The 27986-nt window shown below is 47.9% G+C and overlaps 2 protein-coding genes across 9 annotated transcripts in view; one reads left to right on the top strand and one right to left on the bottom strand.

Annotated features, from left to right (window-relative positions):
• Nucleotides 1–27986, bottom strand: part of ARSG (arylsulfatase G) — a 149066-nt gene that overhangs the window by 112064 nt on the left and 9016 nt on the right. The window contains exon 1 of one of the 4 annotated variants that reach the window (XM_084751396.1): nucleotides 5437–5559. The exons of the other annotated variants lie outside the window; for them this stretch is intronic. The gene's annotated coding sequence lies outside the window, so the exon portion shown is untranslated. Of the gene's footprint in view, nucleotides 1–5436; nucleotides 5560–27986 lie in introns of those variants that run through there. 4 annotated transcript variants of the gene reach the window in all.
• SLC16A6 (solute carrier family 16 member 6) lies at nucleotides 19–26861 on the top strand. 5 transcript variants are annotated; one of them, XM_084751387.1, is made up of 6 exons: nucleotides 19–238; nucleotides 15372–15610; nucleotides 18777–18920; nucleotides 20043–20171; nucleotides 22508–23320; nucleotides 24472–26861. In XM_084751387.1, the coding sequence occupies exons 2-6, from the start codon at nucleotides 15379–15381 to the stop codon at nucleotides 24720–24722; spliced, it is 1569 nt and encodes a 522-aa protein (XP_084607513.1). In that variant the 5' UTR covers nucleotides 19–238; nucleotides 15372–15378; the 3' UTR covers nucleotides 24723–26861. The 5 variants fall into 5 exon arrangements, with proteins under 5 accessions (XP_084607513.1, XP_084607512.1, XP_084607511.1 ...); XM_084751385.1 differs by lacking the exon at nucleotides 19–238 and adding an exon at nucleotides 4482–5613; XM_084751388.1 differs by lacking the exon at nucleotides 19–238 and adding an exon at nucleotides 5635–5920.

Below are 27986 nucleotides of genomic sequence, written 5' to 3'. Positions count from 1 at the left end.
CTCAGGTGGGGCGGGGGAGGCACAGGCACGAGCGAGCCTGCCTTCAGTAAGACTCACTTCTTATCATCTGAACGGGATGATAAACGATTCAGAGAAAGGAGCACATCCTCTGGGTGTGGTTGTGTTCCTGACTCTGAAGTGGTAAGCACAGGTGTGTCTTCTCAGAGTCCTGCTGCATAGCTCTCCCAAGCCAGCTAACACTGGAGCCCTCCGTGGACCACAGCAGAGTTCCAAACAGGTAGGACCAACCTCTCCTGGCCTCTTCTCTATACGACAGTGCTAGCATCAAGTGCCAGGTGTACTTCTCTAGGCACGGCTGTCCTGCTCCTACTGTGTTAAAAGACAGGCTAAGACTGTCTTCCTTCTGGGGGAATCTGTTTAGACAGGGGAAGCCACTGACTCTCTTGAGGCAAAGGCATTAGAAGGGCAGGCTTCCATCTCCTTGGGCCAAGAGGAGCATGGCACATCGGGCCACCTCAGCGATTGTCCAGGGGAAGGCAGGTTTCACTGGAGCAAAGGCCACTGTTTCTATACAGTTTTGGTTTTCATGACCCAAAGCCGCATTATGAAGTTTCATGTCACGTGGATCCATCCCTAAATGCAACGTGATTAATGCTTTGTTCTGATGATAACGGACTTTGGCAACAGGCTCAAGGCTATGTTCTCTTTCGTGTGGCTGGGGTTTTTTTGGGGTTTTTGTGTGTGTGTGTGTGTGTGTGTGTGTGTGTGTGTGTGTGTGTGTGTGGTTTTTCCCCCCTTTTTTAAGCACTGGGAGGATGACACACTACAGAAGCAGCAAGCTAGGAAGGCCGAGGAGGCTGGGAGAGGAAAGTGGTGGTGTTGAAATCCAAGTTGCTCCAGACTTAATGAGACACAGCCATGGGCAAGTCATCAATAGGGCACTGAATGATAGCCGGGTGTGAAGGAATGCACAGGCCCCCACTGCTATGAGTGACCTCACTGTCCCCAAATACAGCATGCTCTCACCCGCTCCTGCCTTCCTCACATTCCATGCATCATCAACATCATCTCACTCACACCACCACCACCACCACCAAATTTCCCAAGATCCTCTCTGTTTGTTCGACACTCCACCCATCTTTACTCTACTCAACTCCCCCGAAGGCACAAAGCGTGACACTTGCGAGAGGAAGCCCCCTGGGAGCCAAGGGCAGCAGCGAGCTTGTATGCACTTTCACTGCTGGAGCCTAGGACCGTAGGGATTATAGTCTGGCTCTTGTTTTCATCATTGACCTTGTCCATTACAAGTTCCGCAGCCGAAGTGATTGCCTCTAAAAAGCCAATTGTCTCTCTCGCTCTCCATCTGACTATCAGACTAATGAAACCCCACACTAGGAGATCACCTCCCAGGAAATGCACGCTGGGTGAAGGAAAAGACATCAACCAGAAGGGGACCTAGTCTCCCAGACCTAACAACATGTCAGACCTCCTTACAGGACAGGAACGGAGCTCAGACAATGACGGGCAGCCATGCTGGGCAGGGCCAAACCTTGACAGAAATTGCTTAGCTGCCTTCTGCCCTTTATTTAAACTTTACTCCCACTTCAGGACCCTGAAGACGGACTTAAGTCAGAAACAAAGGCTCACTAGGCCTCTTTCCAGTGTGAGCACATGGGATAAATTGCCCTATTCTCCTTTCTCTATTAATTCAGGCGCTTTAATTGGCTTCTTAAGGATAGGTGGCTGAGCCGGGCGTGGTGGCGCACGCCTTTAATCCCAGCACTCGGGAGGCAGAGGCAGGTGGATCGCTGTGAGTTCAAGGCCAGCCTGGTCTACAAAGTGATTCCAGGATGGCCAAGGCTACACAGAGAAACCCTGTCTCGAAAAAAAAAAAAACCAAAAGGATAGGTGGCTGTTCTTGGCCCTCTGGAGTATAGACTGGGACCCCCAAGTTCTATCACATTATCACTAGCTGTTCCCCTGTAAATATCCACTGTCCCTCGGAGCATTTTCCCTGCCTGGCCTCGTTTCTACAACCTCTCAAGTGGGAGTCCAGACCACAGGGTAAACACAGTCCCTCTACCTGGATATTTCGGTTCACCGAAGAGTCCTACGTGTGGTACAGATGTGAGCTTCTCTGCTAACTAGAGAGATGGATATTATCGGTTTTGGGTTTTTGTTTGTTTGGCTTTGGTTTGGTTTTGGTTTTTTGAGACAAGGTTTCTCTGTAGCCTTGGCTGTCCTGGACTAACTTTGTAGACCAGGCTGGCCTTGAACTCACAACGATCCCGCCTGCCTCTGCCTCCCGAGTGCTGGGATTAAAGGCGTGTGCCACCACCGCCCAGCTGATATTATCCTTTTTTAAAGCAAGAAGGAATATAATGGGCTCTGAGGCGCTCAGGCAGAACATAAGCCCTTAGGTAGGCGATTGGTGGGTGGAACGGGGACAGGAAGAGGGACCAAGGGACGGTGAGGGGCTAGGGCCTTCCCAACGGCCCCCTCACACACTCCTCTCTTCTGAGACTATCCTGAGGACCCAGCAGCTCAAGCAGGCTTGCGGGACCCTCCCTCTGAGCTCCAGCGGAGATTTCTTTCAGTGCTCTTCCCAAGATGAAGTTCTCACAGGCTGGTAAAAAGCGATGAGCTTATTTGCAGGCCAGGGTCATATCTGCCTAGCAACCCAACCCCAAGACTTGAGGGACTGACTATAAGTGTGGACAGGGAACAGGCAGGCCAACTTTGCACAAAGGAATCTGTTCTCATGCAAATGACCCTAAACTAAGCAAGAGGGCTAGGAAAAAAAAAAAAAAAAAAGGAAACCGGGCGCTCTGAGGAGACTGCCCCCACCCCGAGAAGATGAGGAACTCTCTCACAACACCCTTACTGCCTTGCCTGCAGCAAAGAAGAGCCAGAGGGGGCTCTGCCTGCTGCACAGACTCCCACTGACCTACTGAAGAGGCAACGGTACAGCCCAGGCTCTTAATTTCTCCCGTCATCCTGGTCCTGTGCTCCAGACTGCAAAGGTCCCTTTGTTCTTATTTGGGACTAAACAAAGTTAGTTTTGTTTGGGGGCTTTGATTAGCATGGTAATGGAGTACCTTCTCTACAGAAGTGAGGAAAGCAGAGGTTTTCGTCTCTTCACGGGATCAGATCACTAGGCTTGAGGGGATAGAAGTGAGACAGGTCTCTAACCAGCACTAGCGAGAGTCATCACCAGCCCGTGGCTCCGCAAGGCTGGATTCCAGCTACCTCTCCTTATGAAAACGCAAGTGGTCCAAGTCAACTCTGGAGCAGCAGCAATTGCAAACCAGGCCTGGGTGTGTTTGGGGGTGGGGGTTGGGGGAAATCTACAAAGGTCATGTGACCAAATGCTCTTGCCTCAACCTGCCTCATCCCTAAAAATGGGAAACACGCCCATCCTTCGCAGAGGGCTACCAGCAGGACCAAACCACACAAGGATGGACCAAGTGTGTCTGAGCAGACCTACAATTCCAATAGGAGGTGAATTCAGATCAGGAGTTCAAGGTCATCCTCATGATTTTATCTCAAAATTCCAAACATGCGGAGCATGGTGGCTCACACCTTTGCTTAGTCTCTGTGAGTTCAAGGACAGCCTAGTCTACATATCGAGATCCAGGACAGCCAGAGCTAGTATACAGAGAAAACCTATCTTGAAAAACAAACCAAACAACCTCCCCCCAAAGATCCAAACAAACAAGTAAAATCATATAGATAGCACTCAATTCAGTATTGGTGCTAACACAAATGTAAAAAAAATAATTTTAACAAAATGGTAATGATACATTATTAATCATTGTACCTGATTGTTGTTATTGCCTGCACTATTCCGGTTTTACCTGGTCAATCATTCATTGCTGGCTAGGACTCCAGGCATTGTCTAATTTGTAAAGTTAAGAGGCTGAAAAGGTAGGCATCACAACACTTGGGGAGCAGAAGCAGGAAGATTCCAAGCCCCAAATCAGCCTGAGCTACATCTTTAAAACATACCATCTCCAGCCAGCACATAGCACAGGTTGGGGCAGTTGGAGGACCACGTGAGCTTAGGCGGTACAGACCGTGGTTATGAAAGCCTGTGATCCCCTTGCTTTGAAGCTGAGTCGGGAGGACCCTCAGTTTTAGGCCAGTCTTGTTTTCACTAGTGAGATCATGTCTTAAAAAAAAAAAAAGTTGGGGGCAAGCCTGGACTACCCAAGATCCTGTCTGATATGGGAGAATAGTTTAATTTTTCCTACAAACTTGACAGCAATTATTATTCGGTGGAGTCCTGGCTGGACTGCAGTGGCCATAACAACACACTATGCACCAATACACCTGCTCCCCCACTTAACCCACACCAGAGCTTGTTAACGGCACTGGATGACTGCATCCCCAAACTGTGGGGGAGATCTTAGAGCAAGGAAGAAGTTTGTTGTTTTTGGTTTACTAAAATTTGGAGCAGGGGGCTCCTCCCTGTGGTGACCCTTCAGGCACACTCCCAAAGTAGGTTCTCTGGGTTTCAAACAACAGAAAAACATTCTCTGAAACACAACTAAGCCACAGAGGTTGTATTTTCCAGTCTACAGGGAAATGCAGAGAATCCTTTGCAGCCTGAGCAGCTCCCAAAATTTCCCTAGAGGTGTAAGATGGAGTCCAGGAAACCAACTTTGCGCCCCCTCTGGCTCTAAACAGTCCCCAGTCTTCAAACACGGGTTGTCCTCGGGAGAAACTCGTAACTCGGGCTTCCCAGGAAGCATCCATTTAGTTCATAACGACCTAGGGGTCACGGGGCTTGGAAATGAGGGGCTCCCGATCCCCTATAGGGGCCTCCCTGGGGGTAAGGCAGCTATGCACCTGTGCCCGTGTCGCCTCCGGCCTGGGCGGGTGCACGCGCACGGAGAGGGGATGCTGACTCAGCCAGGCTTCTCCCATCCCTTTCGCGCTGCGCGGATGCTGGCGGCTGCCGCTGCAACCAAAGCAGCGGGGAAGGCTGTGTAACCCGCAGCTACCCGGCTGCGGGCTCCTTGGGGCTCACTGCGGCACTTCCCCCACATCCCCATGCCCGGAAGGGGAACTGGCGGGGCGCGCGAGTTGACGAAATTTGGGGGGGAAGTGGTCGCTAGAGGAGGAACTAGGGATCCCGCGCGTGCTCTGCTCACATCCAAACTGGAAGGAACCTGTTCAGTCCGGGGCCAGCCACGCGCGGGACCAGCCCAAACGCGCGCCTCCCTTGCCCCCCCCCTTCTCACTGGATCCCCAAATCCTCAGGGCGCGGGCGGACCCGAGAGCTGCGCTCGGAGACGGGGGTGCAGGGGCGCACTCGACCGCCCCGCGCTCCGGCTCGTACTGCAGCTAAGTGCCGGGGTCCGACCGGGTCAGGATCCCACCAGCACGCGCGGATGAGGGGATGAGGGCGTCGGGCCAAGGACCCCAGAGGCGTCGGCGGGGATGGGCGACCCCCGGTGGCAGCGCGGTTACCTTCCGTGACCTCAAGCCCCGGCAGCCGGCAGGCGGGGCGCGTGCCTTGCGCGGCCCCGATCCACGTGGGCCCGCGCGCGCGCACCAGGCCGGCCCCCTCCTTGCAGGCGCTCGGCGCTCACAGCACATGGTCGGCGGCGGCGCGCCCCCGAGGCCGGCGGAGACCGGCTGCAGCCGGTATAGGATAAGCGATAGGGAAAGACGCGGGGCCGGGGCTCGGGCGGCTGCACGCACGGCCCGGGAGGAGGCGACAGGGTTGGGGGGCGGGGAGGGTGTGGCCCGGGTGGCCGAGGCTGGCGTGGGTTGGGGGCCAGGGTACTCCAGGCTCCCTGGCCTGAGCCAACTTGATAGAGACTCGGGCCCACGCCTTAAGGGGTTAAACCTTTTTTTTCATGTTACGGAGCGGTTTATAAGAAGGCTCGGGAGGCCCAGCCTCCGCCTTATTGGGAGCCTTTTGGGGTTTATTCTCTTCCCTTCTAACTTGGTGAGTTGGTTTTATTATTTTACATGCTTAAAAGTTTGATTGTGGGGTATGGGTTGTTTTTTGTTTGTTTGTTTGTTTTTTGTTTTTAAATATGTGTTGGGGCCTTTTTTAGGGCGGGGAGGAGGAGGAAAGCGTTTAACATTTTGAAGAGGTTAATCCGAAAAATATTGTGACAGTTGGAAGTGCTCGGGGGGCCACCGGGATGACGCGCTCTCGGGCAGTTGTGGGCAGCTGAGAGTTGAATGCCTATGATCCTAGTACAGATGGGTTCGGGTAAATACCTTAAAGGGTAGCCTGGCCTTTGGACTTCCCCAATCCGGGGTGAAAGGACCCAGGCTGTAAGGCGAGTAGGGCGACCGCCTCAGACCCCCTGTGGATTTTCCACATGAAGTTGCCTGCGCGCCATCAAAGCGAAATGTCAGAGAGGTACCTTCCTTCCCCAGGCTCGCGAGCGCACACAAGGCGGCCACCAAGGCAGCACGAGGGAAAGTGAGAGTCCGGGTCTCCATTCCCTATTACACGCCCCTCTCCCCAGGGCGGTTCTAGAAGGAGACAGCTTTCCCTCGGAGCGTAGGTCCCACACCTTGCACTGTCACCCTCTGCTAGCCGGTCCCGCACAACTTCCATAAAGGTTCGCCAGGCTACCAGCGGCAGCAGTGTCGGTGCAGCTGAGCGGCTCCAGGCGGGGGAGAATGGTTTTACAGAGGAAATAGGTTAATTTCCTTCTGGGTTTTCATTCCCTGCACTTCAGCCGACAAGTGATAGAAGTTTGTTAGGTGGCGGGTAAAATGTCATCAAACACGAGGGTGGGTCGTAGAAACTGGGAAAACAGAATTACAACTAGTTAACCTGGAAGCTGGTTCTGTTTGCACAGCTAGACACCCTGCCAGCTCCTTTAGCGGAAGGAGACTTTTACCTTGGGATTGAGGTTTCAGGCTCCGTGATCTGTTTTTGCAAGCCGAACTGCTGTGTGTCTAGCTACAAGAAAATGCCAGCTCCTATGCTAAGATCTCCCCGTGTACCAAGCACGAGTATGTGGCCCTGGGGGTTGGGGAGAGTCCAGTCGAGAAACACCTTTTCTGGTAATTAAGGGAAAGGCGGGCGGCTAAGATAGAAACTGACAGGACGTAAATAAACAACGCAGCCAAGTGGAAAAATGGTCTGACTGAGTACCATGAGCCCTGAGTTTTCCTTCTGTGGTTTCCAGAAACAGGACTTTTCCTCAGTGGAAGTCCTGAGGAAGACACTTAAATTAGGGGCTTGGGTTTCAAAGCGCAATGGTCTTGCGAAAACGGGTGAACTGCTTGTAGCCATGATTCACTCAAGGTGGCTGAGGCAGCTTAGCAGGTTAGAGTTGAGATTTTGTTTTTTAAATAGAGAATTCAAACGAACTTCTCCCCCCCCCCCCACCCCCACACACTCAGACTGGTCGGGACAGCTGGGGCTAGAGACGACTTGTTCTGAGCTGTGTACTCCACAGCTACGCCTTAAGAGGAGATTCCCAGGGTGTCTGCTGTGCTGACACCAGCAGCCGCCTCACTGCCCCCCATGCTTGTCTTTTGAACTTCGCCCAGAACTGGCCCCAGGTTAGCTGGAGAGGCCAGATGATAATCCAGTGTCTTTATGCTTTCCTGCCGAATCCTTACAACAAATCAAAACACAGTGGAAGTCCCAGGTAACACGGGCCTCCAAGTCCTGTGGGATGCCTGCCGCCTGCACCCCCTTTTGTGAAATGGTCTCATCCTGTAGCCCAGACTAGCTTGAAAGTGACTGTGGAGGAGGCTCGTTTCAACTCATAGCTCACTTCCTGGCCCGGCTCCCTGCATTGCAGCGTCTATGGGTCTAAGAGCAAATGAACCTCTCTCCATTTTGTTTGGTTTGTTTTTATTTTACATTCGCTCCTTTTTTCTTTGTTTCTTCTTCCTCTTCTTCGTCTTCTTCTTCTTCTTCTTCTTCTTCTTCTTCTTCTTCTTCTTCTTCTTCTTCTTTTTTGGTTTTTCGAGACAGGGTTTCTCTGTGTAGCCTTGGCTGTCCTGGACTCGCTTTGTAGAACAGGCTGGCCTTGAACTCACAGCGATCCGCCTGCCTCTGCCTCCCGAGTCCTGGGATTAAAGGCATGCACCACCACGCCCGGCTCTTTTCTTTCTTGAAGGAGACGCTGGTGTAACCGAAAGCTACTAGGAAAACTGCCTGGCCTTTTTTTAAAAAAAATAAATAAAAGGACATTGGGGTCTTGGGGAAAAATCAGCAGGAGCTTACTCAAAATAGCAGAGCTTTCCAGTTGGAAAATACCCTAGAGACGCCTTCACAGATGCCATGGAGCCACCAGGAGACTTCATCCAGGTAGTGAAGAGCAGAACCGTCCCCTGAGGGCTTCTAGAAGGTAAATCCACTGGGTTGCCCTGTAGATGGTGACTCAGAGCCAATCAGGGTCAAAGGCCATCCTAGGAACTGCCTCTTCTTAGGAGACAAGATCTGGACTCAGAACCTTAGTTAGGTTCAGAATTTGTGCATTGGGAACACTGAAAATCAAAATGTCAGCTTGCTGACCCAGCCCTGCCCTGTAGATCCCCACAAGGTCTTTTTCCTCAGATACAACCACAAAGCCAAGTGGTAGAATGAGTAGTTTTTGCGTGCTGTAATTTGGAGAGGCTTTTGGGTAGCCAGGTTGAGAGGTTAGGCCTCGGTGGCTTTGCGCGCAGTGTGACAGTGTGTTGAGCCAGATGACCCGCTGGATAAATGGCAGAAGGAAGAGGCGGGCGCATTGCTTTGGGGTGTCCTGAGACTCTTAATTCCTTTAGTAAACCTTGAGGGTGACTGGCTATGTTTCTGTTGGATGTTAGTGTTTATTTGTTTGGGGGGAGTTGTTTTTCCTTTTTCAAGACAGGGTTTCTCTGTGTAGCCCTGGCTATCCTAGACTTGATTTGTAGACCAGGCTGGCCATGAACTCAGTGATCCACCTGCCTCTGCCTCCCGAGTGCTGGGATTAAAGGTGTGCACCACCACGCCCGGCTTGTTTTTGTTTTTGTTGTTGTTGTTTGACGGGAGGAAGAGAAGGTAGTTGGTACTGTAGACTAGGCTGAACTTAAGCTTTTTTTTGAGACAGAGGCTGGGAATCCTCCTGCCTCAGCCTTCTGAATGGGCCACGATGCCAAAATTGTTCAGTAAACTTTTAGTAAGTGTATGTGATACACAAACTGTTATCCAGGCAGTGAGTATGGGAAGAGTAGCCTTGTAGGTGGCCTGAGACGTGCAGTCTTTTCCCCTGGGAGAAGGGGGAGTTGAAATAGGGCTTCATGCAGCCCGAACTAGCATGAACTTGGTATATAGCCACAGGTGACCTTGAATGAATTCCTGACCCTGGAGCCTCCACCTCCCTCATGTGAGGTAGCATGCTACCAGGCCCAAGCATTTATATCGGATCTTAGCTATAACAGGCAGATAGTATCTCCCAGTGAGGCTTTCTCTTGTTATTGGGCACACTGTGGTCTCATCTCAAAGCCACCCATAGTAGGACATAGGATGCTCCAGGCTCATAAAGGAGTATGCTTTGGAGTTGGTCTGGGAAGATCATTTTACCTTTATGATGATCCCAGTAACAAGGAGTCAAATTTTGTTCCACTTAAACCCCTATTAGTCAGGCATCGCTGACCTATGCCTTTCATCCCAGTGCTTGAAAGGCTGAGACAGGAGGATTGCTGCCAATTTGTATCAAGCTGGGGCTACAAGTGAAACCTGCATTTGGTTGTAGGCAGAACAGAGGGGCGTAGACATGAAGCAGGACTTTGAAGCATAGGTGAAGGAACGTGCTGCCCAGAACGGGCTCTGCGGCCAGCTGTCACACGTGAAAGCTACTTCCCAGCACTTTTCCTCCTAGCTCAGTCTCCTCGGGCCACCCACGGGGTTCGGCCAGAAAAATCAGCTGATGAATACAGCGTAATGCTAAAGTCAAAAATATTAGCTGTCAAAGCCGGAGGATGCCTTAGAGACGCTCCGGTCACTGTAGGCTGAGGTAGCAAGCGCCTTTAACCCAGCACTTGCGAGGTTGAGGCATTTCACTACGAGTTCAAAGTCAGCCTTGGCCACGCACATATCAAGTCCCAGGCCAGCCAGGGCTACATAGAAAGACCCTGTCTCAATAAACAATAGCAAAGAGTCCCTGGTCACTTCTCTTTGAACCAAAGAGGAGTGCAGGCCCAGAAATGGGAAGTGACCACCGCAGGTCACACAGCTGTGTGGCTAAACAGTTCAAGACCTCTACACACATGGAGGTCAAGAACAGTTTGGGGAGTCGGGCGTGGTGGTGCACAACTTTAATCCCAGCACTCAGGAGACTGAACCAGGCTAATTACTGAGTTCGAGGTTAGCCTGGTCTACAAAGTGAGTCCAGGACAGCCAGGGCTATCACAGAGAGAAACCCTATCTTGGGAGGGAAAAAAGTTTGGGGATGGTGAGGTGACTCAGCAGGTAAAACTGGCAACCTAACTTCAATCTCAGGAACCCACCTGGCGAAAGGCGAGAACCAATGCCCCAGGTTGGTCTCTGAGCCCCACATGAGCACTGTGGCATGAATACCCCATTTGTCCTGAAATATGCATGTAAATAAATAAGTCAATGTAACTACCAAAAATTTTTTTTAATGCTTTGTCATGCTGGGATGATGCTAGAGTGCTTCCTAGCATGTAACATGCATGAAGCCTGGTCCCTTTTATCATATACGCCAAGTGTGATGGGTGACACCTACAATCTCAGCACCTGGGGGGTCTTGGAGAAACAGGAGAGTCAGAAGTTCAAGGTCATGTGCCATTCCATAGTGGTTAAGAGACCAGCCTCAGCTCTTCACACACACACACACACACACACACACATATACACACACACATACACACGCACACGCGCGCGCGCTGAAAATCACTTCCTCGTGATAAACATAGAAAGCATTTCCCTCCTTTTAGTTGGTTGCTTCCTTGGCTTGGACAGTCTGACTCAGGACTGTTGGAGCCAAAACCCTTTACCTTCCTGGACAGGTTTCCCTGGTTTGCTGATGAGGAGGACAAGCTGACTTTGGACTCCCTTGCGGCCCCCTTAATTCTAATTCTGCTTGAAGGCTCTAGGTGGATCCTAGCATCGCCCGGCTCTTTTAGCAGTAGCAAGAGGGCTGTGAGGTTGTTGGGACACAGCCTTCTGTGATGGTGGGAACTTCAGTTCAGCTCAAACCACAGCTGCAGTCTGGTTCCACCCATGCAAATAAAAGACAGAATTTTAATCAGGACAGAGGTCCAACTTGTCTCCATAGCATCACTATCCCAATATACTTCTGTTCACGTTGTTTCCAATGACTCCATTAAGACTCTGAAACTTAGCCAGGCATGGTGGCACACATGCCTTTAATCCCAGCACTTGGGAGGCAGAGGCAGGCGGATTGCTGTGAGTTCAAGGCCAGCCTGGTCTACAAAGCGAGTCCAGGACAGCCAAGGCTACACAGAGAAACCATGTCTTGGGAAAAAAAAAAAAAGACTCTGAAACTTTCTGGCTAGGTGGTGGTGGCTCACACCGTTAACCTCAACATTTGGGAGGCAGAGGCAGGTGAATCTCTGTGAGCTGAGACTAGCCTGGTCTACAGATCAGGTTCCAGGACAGCCAGGTCTACACAAAGAAACCCTGTCTCAAACAAAACAAAAATAGAAAGAAGAAAGAAAGAAAGAAATCTAGGTGCTTGCCCAACGTGGTGGCTCAGAGGTAGAGGCAGGAGGATCTCTGTGAGTTAGAGGCCAGCCTAGTCTACAATAGTGAGTTCCAAGACAGAACAGCCAGAGCTACATAGTGAAATTTTTCTCAAAGAAAAAAACATAAAAGGAAGGAAGGAAGGAAGAAAAAAAAAAGTGTGAGATGATATTCAAGCCATAAAAATCACATTTGTGGCTTTATAATCTAATTGAGCAAAGAAGACAAATGTACGCAAGTAAATAATTACCCATTAGGTGATTACTCTCGTGAGAAGATGAGACCACTTTAGTTGAGTTTATCAGAGGAAGCCTGACAGACAAGGAGGACCAGAAGGAACAGGGCAGTGGAGGTTGCCCCAGCAGCTATAGAGACTGCGTGCAGCTTGAAGAAATGACATGGCCAAAGGCAAGGTAGCTGGAGACTACAAGAGCCACCAGGAGCCTCTTTTGGCCATGGCAGGTGAGTCAAGCTTTAGAACCAGAAGAAAAAAGGCTACCCAGATAGGTCGGGGTGTGGTAATGAATGAGGCACAGAAAGTCAGTCTCATTAGTGGATTTTTTCCTTCAGAAAGAGCAAAGTGATTATAACAGAGGGGGGGGGAGGGTGTGGCAGGGGGAGAAATGCAATGTTGCCAATAGATTCATTTTTCAGCCAGGAGGAACCTGCAGGCTTCACAAGGAGAAGATCCAATAGACAGATTCACATGGCGGCCAAGGCCTTGACAGCTACAGGCTGACCACCACTGTGGCCTCCCTTCCCCAGGGACAACCACTGTCCGAAAGCCAACCCTCAGGAAGTACTTTTATTTTGTCTCCTAAGCCACAGCCGGCTGGTGTTTGCACTCTGCCCCAGCTGCCTGTCTTCAGGGTGGCATGACTGATGAAGTGTTCTGGAGACCTCCCTTGCCTGCAGGCTCCTGGCTCCCATCACAGATCGCCTGCTGTCCATGGTGGGGACGCTAACAGATGCCCTGAAGCTGCCCGGATTACATCCTGGAGCTCTTTCCCAGCCCTTGCCCTTTCATTCGTTCTCAAGCATGATGCACAGCATGAAAAGACCTTTGCTACTAGGAGCACAGGCCTCTTAAAACACCCATGCTGAGCCGGGCATGATGGCACACTCCTTTAATCCCAGCACTCGGGAGGCAGAGGCAAGCGGATCGCTGTGAGTTCAAGGCCAGCCTGGTCTACAAAAGTGAGTCCAGGACAGCCAAGGCTACACAGAGAAACTCTGTCTCGAAAAGACAAAAACAAAACAACCAAAAAAAAACACCCCATGCTGTTTCACTTGGCCAAATTATTTAACAGGACCAGAGTATGAAAAAAATGAGCTATAGCTCCCTCCAATGCCAGGTGACTGTGGGAAACATCAATAGGTAGATGAGTATAGGTTAGATACATCACCGTTTGCAGGTTTGTGAACTAGGAGCCAATGAGATGTTTACATTCGGCCCAGCCTGACTACCTGTGGTCGATCCCCAGGATGCACATTGTGGAAGGAAAAATTGACACCTGACACTTGTCCTCTGACTGACTTCCACCTGCATGCCATAGCACACGGGCACACACACATCCACAGAATTATTTTTCTTACAATTTATTTTTATTTTTTATGTATGATGGTGTTCTGTCTGCATGTATGTCTATGGGCAGGTGCCGGATCCCCTGAAACAGCAGTTACAGACAGTTGTGAGCTGCCATGTGGGTACTGGGATTTGAACCTGTGCCCTCTGGAAGAGCAGCCAGTGCTCTTAACCATCTCTCCAGGCCCACAGAATTATTTTTGTGTTTTGTTTTGTTTTGTTTTTCAAGACAGTTTTTCTGTGTGGCTCTGGCTTTCCTGGAAATAACTCTGTAAACCAGGTTGGCCTTGGACTCATAGATCTGCCTGCCCCTGCCTCCCAAGTGCTGGAATTAAAGGCATGTGCCACCACCACTCAGCCACAGAATTAAGTTTTAAATTCATTTTTTAAATTTAAAAAACCTCACTAGTCTGCTGCATATTTGAGAACTGGTTTGGGGCGTTTTGTTCTGTTTTTCCAGTTGCCCTAGTACATAATCCCAGCTACATGGGAGGCTGAGGCAGGAGAATCTCAAGGTTAAGGCCTGCCTGGACCGGTTCTCAATACTGTCAAAATGAGAAAGCAAGTCAGGGCTGTAGCTCCATGATAGACCCCCTCCCCCAGCCCCACCCCGCTTGTGGTGTGCAAGGCCCCTGTATTCCAAGCTCAGAACTAATGTCTTTGCCTTACGCCGTGTGTGTGAGTGTGGCTACCTAAGGTCAGGAGAAAAACTATGTAAATCCCTTGAAAAGTTCTCTGATGTACAACGATCTAAGCAACTCCTTATTGTTGTCTGTTCATTTGGGGACAGGAAAATGTGGTTTCTTGTTGCTTCGTTTTGTTTTTGAGACAGGTCTCATGTAGCTCAGACTGTGCTTGATATGTGTGTGTCCCAGCAAGAGTCCCTCCTGCAGACAGGAGCTCTACTGCTATGGGTTATCATTAGAAGTAACACTGCCTACCTCTAATGTGTATGCCCATTTGGAAAGGCTATGGAACTGAAGAGGCCATTAGAGACTTTTACTTGGCCGTGTTAAGGCTCAGCACTGCGCACCCTGTTGATGAAGTTTGAAGAGAAGGCATAATGACAGCTGGAGGTTGACATGCTCAGGACCTTGCAGGCCTGTAACGCCCCATTGGTGTTTACTATCTGTCGTGTGCTCTGAAGTTAATTTGCTCCTGGTCATCAACCTGGAGGGACAGAATCTAAATTCAGAAAACTACACCTTCACGGAGAGTTGCCTTCAGTCCATGAAGACACTTCTACGTGGGACACCAAGTAGTAATCGGGAGGCTGTTTACTGAGGGGAAATGGGAGCCACATTGGCTAGGTGGCTTGGATGGCCAGTCATGCTAAGTAGAAATGGATGGGGAGTCTCAAGCACTTGTTGCGTGGAAGGTGCTGGACTTCTCTCAGTGTTTGGCTTCCTTCCCTAAAAGCATGCCTCATGGCCAAGTCACTCTTTCTTGGTTTGCTTTAGTTGGTTAGTTGGTTGTTGTTGTTGTTGTTGTTTTGTTTTTTTACTGGTTTGTTTTGTTTTTGAGGCAGGGTTTCTCTGTGTAGCCCCTGGCTATCCTGGATGGAACTCAGTATATAGGCCAGGCCGACCTCAGACTCAGAGATCTGCCTGACTCTGCCTCCTGAGTGCTGGGATCAAAGGTGTGTGCCACTACACTTGGCTCTAGTTCATTTATATTCTTTGACGTCAGCGTCAATGCTTGCTCTGGTGGGTGTTCTGCGTCCTTCAGAGGGCCTTCAGATATCCCACTCTGGTTCCTTGAGTTTGTTTATCCTTTCTCCCTTTTAATTATGACAGAGAGATCTTATTTTCAGAGTCTTCGTGGGTCCCATGTATAATCCAAAGATAGGTGTAAAATTGTTTAGGACTATCTATGCTAACTGCATGATTTACATATTTAATAAAAAGTTCTTGAAGTTATGTTTGCTAAAGCAGGTGTACTGGAACGGACCTTTAATCCCAGCATTCAGACACTGGGGGCAGGATGACCAGGAATGGTCATTCTAGGCTACATAGTGAGTTCAAATCCAAGGCCAGCCTGGGCTCTGCGCTACCCCGTCTCACAGAAGAGACAAAGACAAAGGGAGAGTGGTCAGCCTCCATATTACTGGTATGAATCCTTTTTCTTGTGTTTTTATTTCAGATCAAGAATGACCCAAAAGAACTCAAAGCTTTGTTCCACAGCCAATGTGTATTCCCAAGTGCCTGATGGAGGATGGGGCTGGGCAGTAGCTGTTTCTTTTTTCTTCATTGAAGTCTTTACCTATGGCGTCATCAAGTCATTTGGTGTCTTCTTTAATGACTTAATGGACAGTTTTGATGAATCCAACAGCAAGATTTCATGGATAATATCGATATGTGTGTTTGTGTTAACATTTACAGGTACGTACATGGGTGATATCCATATGTGTGTTTGTGCCTACATGTACAAGTATGTACATGGATGATATCCATATGTGTGTTTGTGTTAACATTTACAGGTGTGTACATGGGTGATATCCATATGTGTTTTATGTTAACATTTACATGCTAGTATATCTTTCAGCACAAGCTTAGCCTGTGCACATGGTTCTTTTAATCTGCCAACCTACCTGACAATTGTCAGTGTATCTGTGATGCATTCTCTCACACATCCTGTTGGACTGTCTAGCATCAATTAAGGAATGCAGTTTTCAGAGGGCTGGGGACCAGCAAGAATTAGGAGACATTAAAGAAAAAGCCATGGATGCCAAATGTAACACACATATTCCTCATGTACCGCCTGCAGCTTGGGAGGTAGTTCAGTGCATTCAGGGAATGCTTGCCTAGCACACATAATGCCCCAGGTTCAATTCCCAGCACCACAAAGAAGCAGCAGTCAGATATCTATAGTGTGCATGTGCTAGTAGTCTATACAGCACTTTGAAGATAGTGGTAAACTCCAGTCCTCAAAGGACATAGTCACTGGCTGAGAAAGCAACACCCACTGGTACAAGCACCAAAAATGGAGCCACACAGATTAGCATGGCTCCTGAGCAAGGACAACTCGCAATCTCACAAAGCATTTTGCTTTTAATGATTAAGGATGTTTTGCCTGCATGTATGTCTGTGCACCTCGGGTGTGCCTGGGGCAAAAGGAGGCCAGAAAAGGATATAGGATTCCCTGGAACTGGAGCTGTAGATGGTTTGGATTTGCCAACTAGGTGCTGGGTGTTGAACCGGGGTCCTGTGGAAAGGCAGTCAGTGTTCTTAATTGCTGAGCCACCTCTCCAGCTGCTCTGTGTTTTTTAAAAAGAAACTCGTTTAGCATGCTAAGGCTCTGGGCTCATGGAGGCACGCTGAGGAAGCAGTAGAAGCACCTCAGTGAGGACACAGGAAGAAGAAAGATGGGGTGGGTCTGGGGTAGACAGTCAACCCTCTCTCTTGGGGTCCTTCACTTACAGATGCAGCCCGCAGGGCTGTCGACCGGGAGCTGACCCTGGTTAACACACCCACAGGTCTTCCTTGTGCCACCCCAAGCTTAGTGTAACAGCTGTGTGCATGCTGTTACCTTGACTTACGGATCATTAATGATCTGGAGATGACAGGTATACAGAGGATGCACATAGGTTATCTGTGAATACTGTGTCGGCGTTAAGGAGCCTGGGCATCGGTGCATTGGATTGGGTCTCCTTATGAGGGGAGAGTCCCAGGAACAATGGGTTTTTTTCCTTTGTTTTTGTTCTGGAAACTAAACCTTAAGTTTCATACATGCTAGGCACAAATGCATATAGCATGCATATATATCTAAGTTCTATTCCCACTTGTAAAAATATAACTAGTACTCTGAGGAGACACAGAATCCTATCGCCTGACTCCCCAAAACCCTTCACTGCTCCATCACACTACAATACTCCCAGATCCTGCGGCATAAAGTAAGATGGGGGTAGGGGCTGGTGCCACTTTTACCTCATTCACTTTCACTTGGATGGGCCTGATTTGGACATGCATGCTATGGTCTCATGTTTATCTGTCTGTGAGAGGCAACACCAAGGCTTTCCTGAGAGGCCAGGATACTGAGCTGGCCTCAGGAAGCTGGCCAGGCTGCCCTTAAACTTCCCTGACTCATGCCCTGCCATGCAGCATCACCTGTGAGCTTGTTGCCAGAGTCAGAGCCACTCTCTAAATGTGGTTCTTTTTAGCCATAAAATATCCTAGAACGCTGCTCTAGCCTGCTTGGTGTTGAGAAAGGGGCTCACTGTGTAGAATCGCTCGCATCAGCAGCTACAGTCAACACGAGCCTGCGGGGGCTTGTGGTCAAGCTGATCGCCTGCTTTGGTCTCAGAGACCGACATGGTAGAAGCAGAGAACCACTCCAGAAAGTTGTCTTCCGACTATCACTGATACTGACACACACACACACACACACGAATACACACATGCACACGCGTGCACATATACATACATGCAATTTTAGAAGTAAAAAAGCTAACAGTAATGTGTCCACTAATTCCAACAGAATTCCTTCCTTTCCCTCCCATCCCTTCTATCTAGTGTGTTCCTCTTTGACCCAACTCTCAGTGGTTCACTATCTTAGTGCACTCGAGCCAGTGTTAAACCACATGTAAGTAGGAAAGAATTTTCTAGATTTCAGTGTCCCAGGGGAGGGAGCATTTAGAAGCCAAGCAGCCTGAGATTCCTCGGTGCTCTGAATCAGCTGCCCTGTTGGCTGTCTTTTAAGTTAACACAACTGAGAACCGGCCTTATTTTCCGGACAGTCCAATGAAACTAAGTAGATTCTGACCACAAGTATAATGAAGATAGAAAATAAAAACAATTATTAGGGAAATGATCATAAGGAAAACTAGTATGTGCTAGATTAATGTTTCTAGTATCGCACATGGTCAGCAAAGATAGTTCACCTAAAAATGCATTATATATATCCACCCTCAGATGCTGGAATCCAAAGCCTTGCTCATGCTGGGCATGTGTTCTATACCTGAGCTGTACCCAGCCCCAGTCCTCTTGTTATTTTGACATTTAAGTACTGGGGGAGCTGGGTGTGATGGTGCACACCTTTAATCCCAGCACCCGGGAGGCAGAGGTGGATCTCTGTGAGTTCAAGGCCAGCCTGGTCTATAAACTGAGTCTGGGACAGCCAAAACTACACAGAGAGACCCTGTCTCGAAAAAATAAATAAATAAATAAATAAATAAAAATAAATATTAAAAAATAAATAAAATAAAGTACTGGGGGATTGAACCTAGGATCTGGCTAGCAGGAGCAACTGCACATCCCATGAGCTGCATCTCCAGCCTTCCTTCAAGTTTTGCCCAGGATGACCTTGAACTTGCCACAGTCTGGCCTCAGCTTCTTAGGTAGCTGACATCACACTCATGTACCACCAGGACTGGCTCTCCGAATTTGAACAAATGCTAAAGTAACCTCCGACCTGACCAATAGCCATTGCACAAAACACACCAGGTTCTTACGTCATCCCTTCAAGTTTACAATTTGTAGGAAGGGATCTTAGCGAAACCAGCGAGGACGCCTGAGGTCACGGGTCATTTTCTGTTCCTTTCCGCTACAGCTCCGCTCTCCACAGTCCTGAGCAACCGCTTTGGACATCGGCAGGTGGTGATGGCAGGAGGGCTGCTTATCAGCACAGGAATGGCTGCTGCCTCCTTCTCCCAGAGGGTCTACCACATGTACATCTGCATAGGGGTCATCTCGGGTGAGTGCCGCTCCTTGGCTCAAGAGCTCTTGAGGGAGGGAGAAAAGTGAACCCAAATCATATTTCTTTTTCTCCCTTTTTTCTTTCAAGTTAATTGTGTCTTAGATCAGTAATTTTGAACCAGGTGTTAGGGTCTCCGTGTAAAAATACAATCTCAAGTGTCCAAGAGCTTTTGTATGTACTTATGGAGAAAAAATTTTTTACTCATAATAAAGAGAACTTTTCTTTTGCTCTAGTTTGAAGCCAAAATGCATTGTTTTCGTAACATAAGACTTAAGTTCTCACACCAGCATTTCTCAGATCAGGGCCTGAGCAGCCTGGGCTCTGTAAGGGGAAGGCAGTGTGCTGGACTTAGTCTTGGGGGTGTCGGAGAAGACACTGATGGTAGGTGATACATACGTGTGCCCAATTTGCATATTTTAAATGTTGTACAGAGCACTGGACACATCAAAAGACCTAGTTGGCCAGAGAAGACGACACATGCCTGTAATCTCAGCACTCAGGATTAGGCTCAGCCTGGGAGACCATGAGTGTGAGGGCAGCCTAAGTTCCATGTCTCAAAAGGATAAAGGAGAAAGACTTATTTCCAAACACAAATATTACATAAAAGGCCACTTTTAATAATTTATTCCATTGTGAATTTTATAAATTTGGAGAGTTCTGGAAAACAGTTCTCAGTCCCTATGTCTTAGTCCCCTAATTGTCTGTTGCAGCATTTATTTATCTATTTATTTATTTTTATGACAATCTCATGTATCCCAGGCTAGCCTCCAAATGATTATACAGTAGTAGTCAGAGGTAACTCTGAACTCCTGACCTTCCTGAGTGCTGGGGTTATAAGTGTGCACTACCATACCCAATTTTATGTGGTACTGGGGACCGAACCCAGGACTTTGTGCATGCTAGGCAAGCACTCTACCAACTGAACTACCCCACAGCCCTCCAGATCTAAGATGAAAGCCATTCTCTTTGCCATTTTTTCTGCAGAAGGAATGGCTTGGCTCCCAGAACTTAGAACTTCTACAAAGCTCGCCCCCCCCACCCCCACTTGCTAACCACAACCACACCCTCCAGGCTCAGACCATGCCTGGTTGTCACCCGCCTTTTGCTTTTTGCCCACAGGTTTGGGGTACTGCTTTAGTTTCCTCCCAACTGTCACCATTCTGTCACAGTACTTCGACAAAAGGCGCTCAGTAGTCACTGCGGTCGCTTCCACAGGAGAGTGCTTTGCTGTGTTTGCTTTTGCACCAGGTATGTGAGTGACAGTGGCTCACTAGTGGGGGCCAGGGGAGCCAGGCTGTGCTGTTATTGCTGTGCTAACTGCAGCCAGCAGTGTGGGTGACGGGTAATGAGATGTTTGTCACTTGCTCTCCCTTCAGCACATTCTGAGGATATCCTCCTTCTCGCCTATTTTAGGAAGTCACACCATCTTACTCTTAAGTCCAAGCTTACATAAATGGGTACATATTCAGTGTGAGGCTTCTTGAACAGGAAAAGATAATCCCTAAATTGTTTAATAATTTGGACTGTTCATATTATTATCATTCCCTTTCCAAAAGAGCTACATTCAGTGTAGATGTAAATTATGCCAACAAAATCAGCTTTCTTGTGTGCATATGAGTAATCTCACAACACTTTATCCCTGGCTTATGTCCCCAGCGTAATGTGAATGCATGAGTTACAAGAAGAGTGAGGTAATAGATGCCCTTCCGGATTCGTTGCTTTTTTTTTTTTCTCCTCCTTTCTCCCTGGGTTCGCTGCCCTGACTCCTGCAAATTCAGGACATTTTACATGCTGGGTGAACATTCTACCACTGAGCTGCGTGTATCCCAGCCCGATACTCTTTCTTATTGATGCATCAGTGGGTCACAAGACTGCAAACAGAACTGTTTAGGAGTGAACTATTGCAATACCTGAGGCTTTTCAGGTGGTTTCTGATAATTGTATACACACACACACACACACACACACACACACACACACACACATGTATATATGTGTGTATACATAAATGCACATATACATATATGTATATGCATGTCTATCTTTGTACATATGTATACACAGAGAAAGACAATCAGAAATCATGGAACAATTCAATTTAGGTGAAGGGTGAGCATATACATGACATTCGCTCCCTCTGTTTCCATCTCTTAAAAAAAAATAAAACATTGACAAGAGAAGAAATCCATGAACTGTGAGTGCCCTGAGCGTGGAAACCACATGTTATTCAGCTAGCGCTGGGCACCGTTCCTGACACTTGGTTCATACTTAAGAAATGTTATATGAGGAGCTTGGTGGTTAAGAGTGCCAGCTGCTCTTGCAGAAGACCCAGGTTCAATTTCCAGAACCTATAAATCTACATGGTAGCTTAGAACCATCTGTAACTCTAGTCCTAAGGGAAGCTGGCAATTTCTTCTGGCCTCTGAAGGCACTGCATGCATGTAGTTGCATAGATATGCATTCAGGTAAAACTCTTCTACAAAATAAAATAAAACTCTTATACACATAAAATAAAAATAAATAAAATCTAAAAAAAAAAAAGGTTTTAAGGTGGTGGGGTACACAGTTTTACTGTTGTAAACCTCATGCGCCTCTTTGGCCATCCCTCTCCCCCCCCTGCCCCACCCCCACCCCCACCCCAAGCTGCTTCTGGCCGCACGCAGCCTCTGCCCTGGGCTCACAGTAAAAGAGGCAAGCCCCCAGGTTGCCAAGGACACAGTCAGGTAGAAACTGCAGCACTGTGACCTTTCATGCTAGGATCAGGGAGAAGGACATGTCTTTTGACTTAGGGTCCACAATGGAGCCCTGCAAGCATCTGTAAAAAGGGTGGGCAGTTCTTGGGACACAGTGAGGAAGCCCAGGATGTCAGGGCAGGCACACTTAATGCAGGCTACAGACATATCTTCCCTATTAGGCCTCCACCTGGGAAAATCTACTGCCCAAAACTCTTTTGGAAAACTGGACTGACAGTTTTTTTTATAGCATATATAATAATAAGTGTGTACTTTTTAAATTCATTCATAAAGTGCACTAGAATCCAGAATAAAGGATAGTCTGTGGGGCTGAGGCGACGTCTCCATGCAGGGTGTGAGGCCCCGAGTTTGGACCTCCAGCAGCTGGGTATGCTGGCCCATGCCTGTATTCCCAGCACTGGGTACGTGGAGTCGGGGGATCCCAGGGACCAGCCAGTTTTGCTGAATTCCAGATTCAGTGAGAAAATCTGTCTCCACATGCAAGCTTCCCCATCTCCCATCGAAAATACAGTCTAAAGCCGGACGTGGTGGCGCACGCCTTTAATCCCAGCACTCGGGAGGCAGAGGCAGGCGGATCGCTGTGAGTTCGAGGCCAGCCTGGTTTACAAAGCGAGTCTAGGACAGCCAAGGCTACACAGAGAAACCCTGTCTCAAAAAACAAAAAAAACAAAAACAAAAAAAGAAAGTATAGTCTAAAGTAACTGGATTTGCCCTAACTTTGAGAAAAAATTATTACTAAAATTTTATCCATGTTTCTCCTGGCTATTGCCTGCTGGGTGTGGAGCCTGTTGCTGACCTTGGATTTTCTTTCCTTGCTTCTGCCTCTTCAAGCCATCACAGCGCTGAAGGAGCACATAGGCTGGAGATACAGCCTCCTCTTCGTGGGTCTGCTGCAGCTGAACATCATGGTCTGTGGCGCCTTGCTAAAACCAATTATTATCAAAGGGCCAGGGTCACCGAAAACAATCACTCACGAACCCCGGAGAGAAGTGCAATATATGCTTGAAAACGAGAAAACGCGAACCTCAATCGACTCCATCGACTCAGGAGTAGAACTACCTACCTCACCAAAAAATGTGCCTAGCCAAGCTAACACAGAGCAGGAAGCCAGGGCCGAACAGCAGCAGACCCTGGTGGCTGGCCCCAAGATCTGCCAGGAGAAAGCCCCGCTGTTAGACTTCTCGGTCTTGAAAGAGAAAAGCTTCATCTGTTATGCGTTGTTTGGCCTTTTCGCCACGCTGGGCTTCTTTGCACCTTCCCTGTACATCATCCCTTTGGGCATCAGTCTGGGCATCGACCCCGACCGCGCTGCTCTCTTGCTGTCTACAATGGCCATTGCTGAAGTGTTCGGGAGGATCGGGGCTGGGTTTGTCCTCAACAAAGAGCCCATTCGCAAGATCTACGTCGAACTCATATGTGTCGTTCTCCTGGCAGTGTCTCTCTTCGCCTTCACTTTTGCTACTGAGTTCTGGGGTCTCATGTTGTGTAGTGTGTTTTTTGGCGTAATGGTCGGGACCATAGGAGGGACCCACATTCCACTGTTGGCTGAGGATGATGTCGTCGGAATCGAGAAGATGTCATCTGCAGCTGGGGTCTACGTCTTCATTCAGAGCATCTCAGGGCTGGCAGGACCACCCCTGGCAGGTATTTAAATGGCTTTTCTACCTTATTTATCAAGTGGGTGTGCGTGTGCCATGATATGCTTACGGAGGTCAGAGGGCAACTTGGAGGCAGTCAAGCTTTTTCTCCTTCCACCATGTGGGTCCCAGGGATTGAACTCGTGTTGTCAGGCTTGGCAGCAAGCGCCTTTTACCCACTGAGCCATCTGGGCGTCTGTGCTGGTTACTGCAGAATGCTTCTTTGCTGTAGGGACAAGCTGAGTTTCACATCCTAGCACTGATATGTCCTTACAGTTTCTGTGATTAAAGCCAGGCTTGGTGGCACACACCTGTGACACCAGCACTCCAGAGGCAGTGGCAAGTAGATCCTGTGAGTTCATGGCCAGCCTGCCCTGTCTAGTAAGTCCCAGGCCAGCCAGAGAGAGACTCTGCTTCAGAAAAACTAATTCTTGTGATTAGAAATTATGCTCGTGCCGGGCGTGGTGGTGCACGCCTTTAATCCCAGTACTTGGGAGGCAGAGGCAGGTGGATCGCTGTGAGTTCAAGGCCAGCCTGGTCTACAAAGTGAGTCTAGGACAGCCAATGCTACACAGAGGAACCCTATCTCGAAAAAAAAGAAAGAAAGAAAGAAAAGAAAAAAGAAATTGTGCTTGTTAGAATTGTGCTACCATAAGTAAGAACAATGTATCTTTCTTCCTGTTAAGAATACTAGCTTGCTAAAGTAGTGAGCATCTAATGGTCCTGTATTTTTTATTCTTGGTAGGATGGACTTAGCCCATCAAGAACTAGTCAGTAACTTAAAACTCCCTTTCCCAGGCTCTAAGTATGCTGTGTGTTTGATTTCTTTCGCTTTGACTCAGAGCCTTTGACTATGTTTCCTTCAGAAAAGTTAAAGCAAGGAAGGAAGGTAGCTTGGCGCGATGGTTCATGCCTCTAATCCCACCACCTGTGAGGCCGCCACACAAAAACTGCGGAGTCTGAGGCCAGGCTGAGCAGCATAGTGAGTGTCAGGGAAGTTTGGGCGACCGTGTGAGACCCTGGCTCAAAAATAATAAAATAAAATAATAAGATAGTAGGTCAGGCTAAGAGATGGAGAAGTTTCAGACGGGATGGGAGCCTGGGTGAGAGGGAGTGTGCGGCACTGATGTCACTAATGGTACCCATGCTTTCTTCCAGGCCTACTGGTTGACCAGAGCAAGATCTACAGCAGGGCCTTCTACTCCTGTGCCGCAGGCATGTCTATAGCTGCTGTGTGCCTCGCCCTGGTGAGACCGTGTAAAAAGGGCCTGTGCCAGCATCCTCATTCAGGGGAAAACCAGACAGGCAACCATAACAGGAAGGCATTGCAGGACATACCTGAAGACTTTCTGGAAATGGATCTTGGGAAATGTGAGCACAGGGCTCATATGCAAATGGATCCAGTGTGATGCCTTTTCGTGTCATAGCTTCTACGTTGCCTGGGAAAGGAGCCCTTGGGGATACAGGGAGGGGGCAGGCCCCAACCAGGAGAGCCCACCTTCAAACTTCATAAAGGGCGTGCATGTGTGAACCGCGGTACCAACATCTGTCTCTCTCCCTCAAGTCCCTTTGCTTGTTCTTTAAGCCAAAACCAAAACAACCAAACACTTTTCCATACAGGAATCCAGCCCTATTCAGTAGCAATACAAAGATACTCGGAAGGACGCTGGCTCATATCCCAGTGCTAAAACAATGCCATGGATTGAGCAAACTGGTGTTAAAAGCATTCATATGATAAACTACTATTTTATAAAGTGACATCTAGCCCAAGTCATGGAAATGAATTGGCCATTCCAAAAAGAAAGAACACTTCTTGAATCATTTAAAAAAAAAAAGTTGCTAATTTCAGAAATACAGTAAATTTTTTTTAAAACAATTTAAAAATTTATTAAAGTTTACATTGACAAAATGTGGCTTCTGGGTTTTCTAAATACTGCATGGAAAGAAAGCAATGCTTTAAAACTAAGCATTTTATTAATATGCAAAAACTGAAACACATATAACAACTTGAACTTCATAAACATGAAGATTACTACATTTTTACGGCCAGTCCTTACCATAAGTATTTAAATAGAAATGTTAAATTGCATTCATGTTTCCTATTTTTCATAATTCAAGAAGTGAGTGACTGTTGTGTCTTTAATTTAAACCACTATTTATTATTAAGTTATTCTAGAATAATTAAGATGATCAAAAGACAGGACGGGTGAGATGGCTCAGTAGGTAGAGGTGCTTGCCGCCAAGACTGATGGCCTGATTCCATGCTGAGGACCCACATGGCCGAACGAGAGAACCAACTTCTGAGTTGTCCTCTGACCTCCACACACATGCTACGACACGCATGCACCCACCCACCCACACTTCTAAAATGTGAAAAAATAAAACAACCAATAATCAAAATAAATAAATGGTGGTTTGAGATACACACAGCATTTTTGTAACCTCCTTTCTGCAGCTTTGACTGCTTCAGAAAGCCTTTCTTGTCTCATAATGTCCATTTCCACAGCCAAGTTGTAATGTTAAAGGCAATGTGTGTTATTTAAAGGGGACCAGAGGAGAATAACGGACAGCAAACCGCCTCAGCTTTTAAGTTTTCACCTAAGAATACTTGAGGATCTTCTTCGATCAGAATTATATGTCATTGAATTGTTGGAACATTTCCAGTGGTTTTTGTTGTTGTTGTTGTTGTTGTTTGTTATCCAATCTTTAGCTGTTCAAGCATTTCCTCGTTTCATCTGAAGTAGGAGAAATGCTTACGTCTCTTATCACTGCAATTTACATCTTCCATAGAACTCGGTTGTCCTAAGTTGCCATGGGTACCAGGTACCTGGTCACCACTGTTGGCGAGTTACACTACGTGTGTGCAGCATTCTGCACTCTGGCAGTGTGAGGATGAGGGGGGCTGCTTCCTTGTCTGTTTTCACTGCATCTCCCCAACGGGGTGGCCGGTGCTTGCTGCTCAATCTGTCCTCATCTTTATTTTAATGACAGCTCAGGGGGAACTTAGAACAAGTCTAGTCTGGGTACAGGGACACACGCTTGAATCTTCCTCTGCACTGAAATGAAAATGGTGTAGTTTGTCACCACCGGCCACGTTTTATACAGCATCTTATCAGCCATAGAAATAGGACAATCTAAAACTCTGGGGAGGGTGAGTGACTTGAAGACAACGTGTCTGTCCAAAAAAGCAGGCATTCCTAAAACAAGGCGGATGTAGCAGAGCCTCTGCGGGGCTGCCCTAAGAGATGCTTTAGGCTGTGGGCAGCTTTGCAGACGCGTGTGACTTCAGCACTTTACAACCTATTTTGTACTACGAATGTTCGATACGATTTAATATTTATAGCTGATTTCTGAAGGATCTACTCTAAGTTTATTCTGTTTACTGCATGAGACAAGAAAATGTATACCAATTTCAGTATGTCAACAATTGAGAAAAGTTGGGAAGACCAAAAAAAAAAAAAAAACACCACAGGATCGCTGATTTGTTCTGTATAAGTGGCGTTCTGGTACTTCTAGATTTACAATAAATTTATGGCTTTTTATTTAAAGATTTTGATGTTCTTCTGTACTGATGTGCTTTTTACTGACTTCAGAAACTGTAAAATCTTTGAGCTACGCCAGGACACACAATGATTCTCAAGGTGTGGTTTATGCAACCTTCCCCCCCCCTCACACCCCCCATCTGTAGTCAGGAAGCAGAGAAAAAAATGCTCAGAATCTTCCTTAAAAATATTTTTTTCAGGGCTGGAGAGATGGCTCAGTGGTTAAGAGCACTGTCTGCTCTTCCAAAGGACCCGGGTTCAATTTCCAGCACCCACATGGCAGCTCACAACTGTCTGTAACTCCAGTTCTGAGGGATCTGACACCCTGCCCCCACACCAATGCACATAAAATAAAATTAAATAAATTATTTTTAAAAAATATTTTTTCTTAACTCATTGAAAGAAATACAGTGTCTTTTTTTTTTTAAATCATATTCAGCCCTTACTCTAACTCTTCCTAAGTCCTCCCAGACCCACCCCACCTCCCTTCCGCCCTACTTTGTGTCCTTTGGTGTTTTTTTTTTTTCCTTATTTCTGTTTGTTTGTCTTCCTTCCTTCCTTCCTTCGTTGTTGTTTTATAACCCATGGAGCCCAGTTTGTTGTGAAGCAAGATGGACCCTACCAGAGTCCACGCCCCTGACAAAGCAGAACTCTACCTTCTGCTACCTGTCAGTAGTTCCTCAGCTAAAGCTGGGGGCTCATGATCCCCCCATCTGTGCTGGGGCTCATGGTCTCCCCCACATCTGTGCTAGGGACTCATGGTCTCCCCCACATCTGTGCTAGGGACTCATGGTCTCCCCCCCATCCATGCTGGGGGCTCATGGTCTCCCCCTCCCCCGCCCATCTGTGCGGAAGGTGACTGGCTTGCTTGTGCCAGCAATCACAGCTGCTTAGATTCGCTCCGGTTCTCCCTGACCTCTGTCTTTTCACCCCAAGGCCTGGGCGGGGGAATGGCAGAGAGGGTGGTAGAGATCTGTGTCTGAGCACTCTGCTAACACATGGTCTTTGCACAACACTAAAACTATTCATTTATTTATTTAGACAAAGTCTGACTGACTGGCCACACACTCTTCATATCCCACACTATGTTCAGCTGACTTTTTTTTTTTTTTTTTGAGATAGGGTTTCTCT

Source organism: Acomys minous, assembly GCF_964271855.1.
Source record: "Acomys minous genome assembly, chromosome: 12".
NCBI lineage: Eukaryota > Metazoa > Chordata > Mammalia > Rodentia > Muridae > Acomys > Acomys minous.
Note: the sequence above shows the minus strand (reverse complement) of the source record. Positions and strands in the feature narration are given on the sequence as shown.

What these genes read in the sequence shown, in the direction of transcription:
- SLC16A6 (XM_084751385.1), top strand. Translation starts at nt 5,366, where the DNA reads ATGAGGGCGTCGGGCCAAGGACCCCAGAGGCGTCGGCGGGGATGGGCG. An exon ending in GCGGAGACCGGCTGCAGCCG is followed by an intron (nt 5,614 to 15,371) that starts GTATAGGATAAG and finishes TTTTTATTTCAG; the next exon opens with ATCAAGAATGACCCAAAAGA. An exon ending in CTGCATAGGGGTCATCTCGG is followed by an intron (nt 18,921 to 20,042) that starts GTGAGTGCCGCT and finishes TTTTGCCCACAG; the next exon opens with GTTTGGGGTACTGCTTTAGT.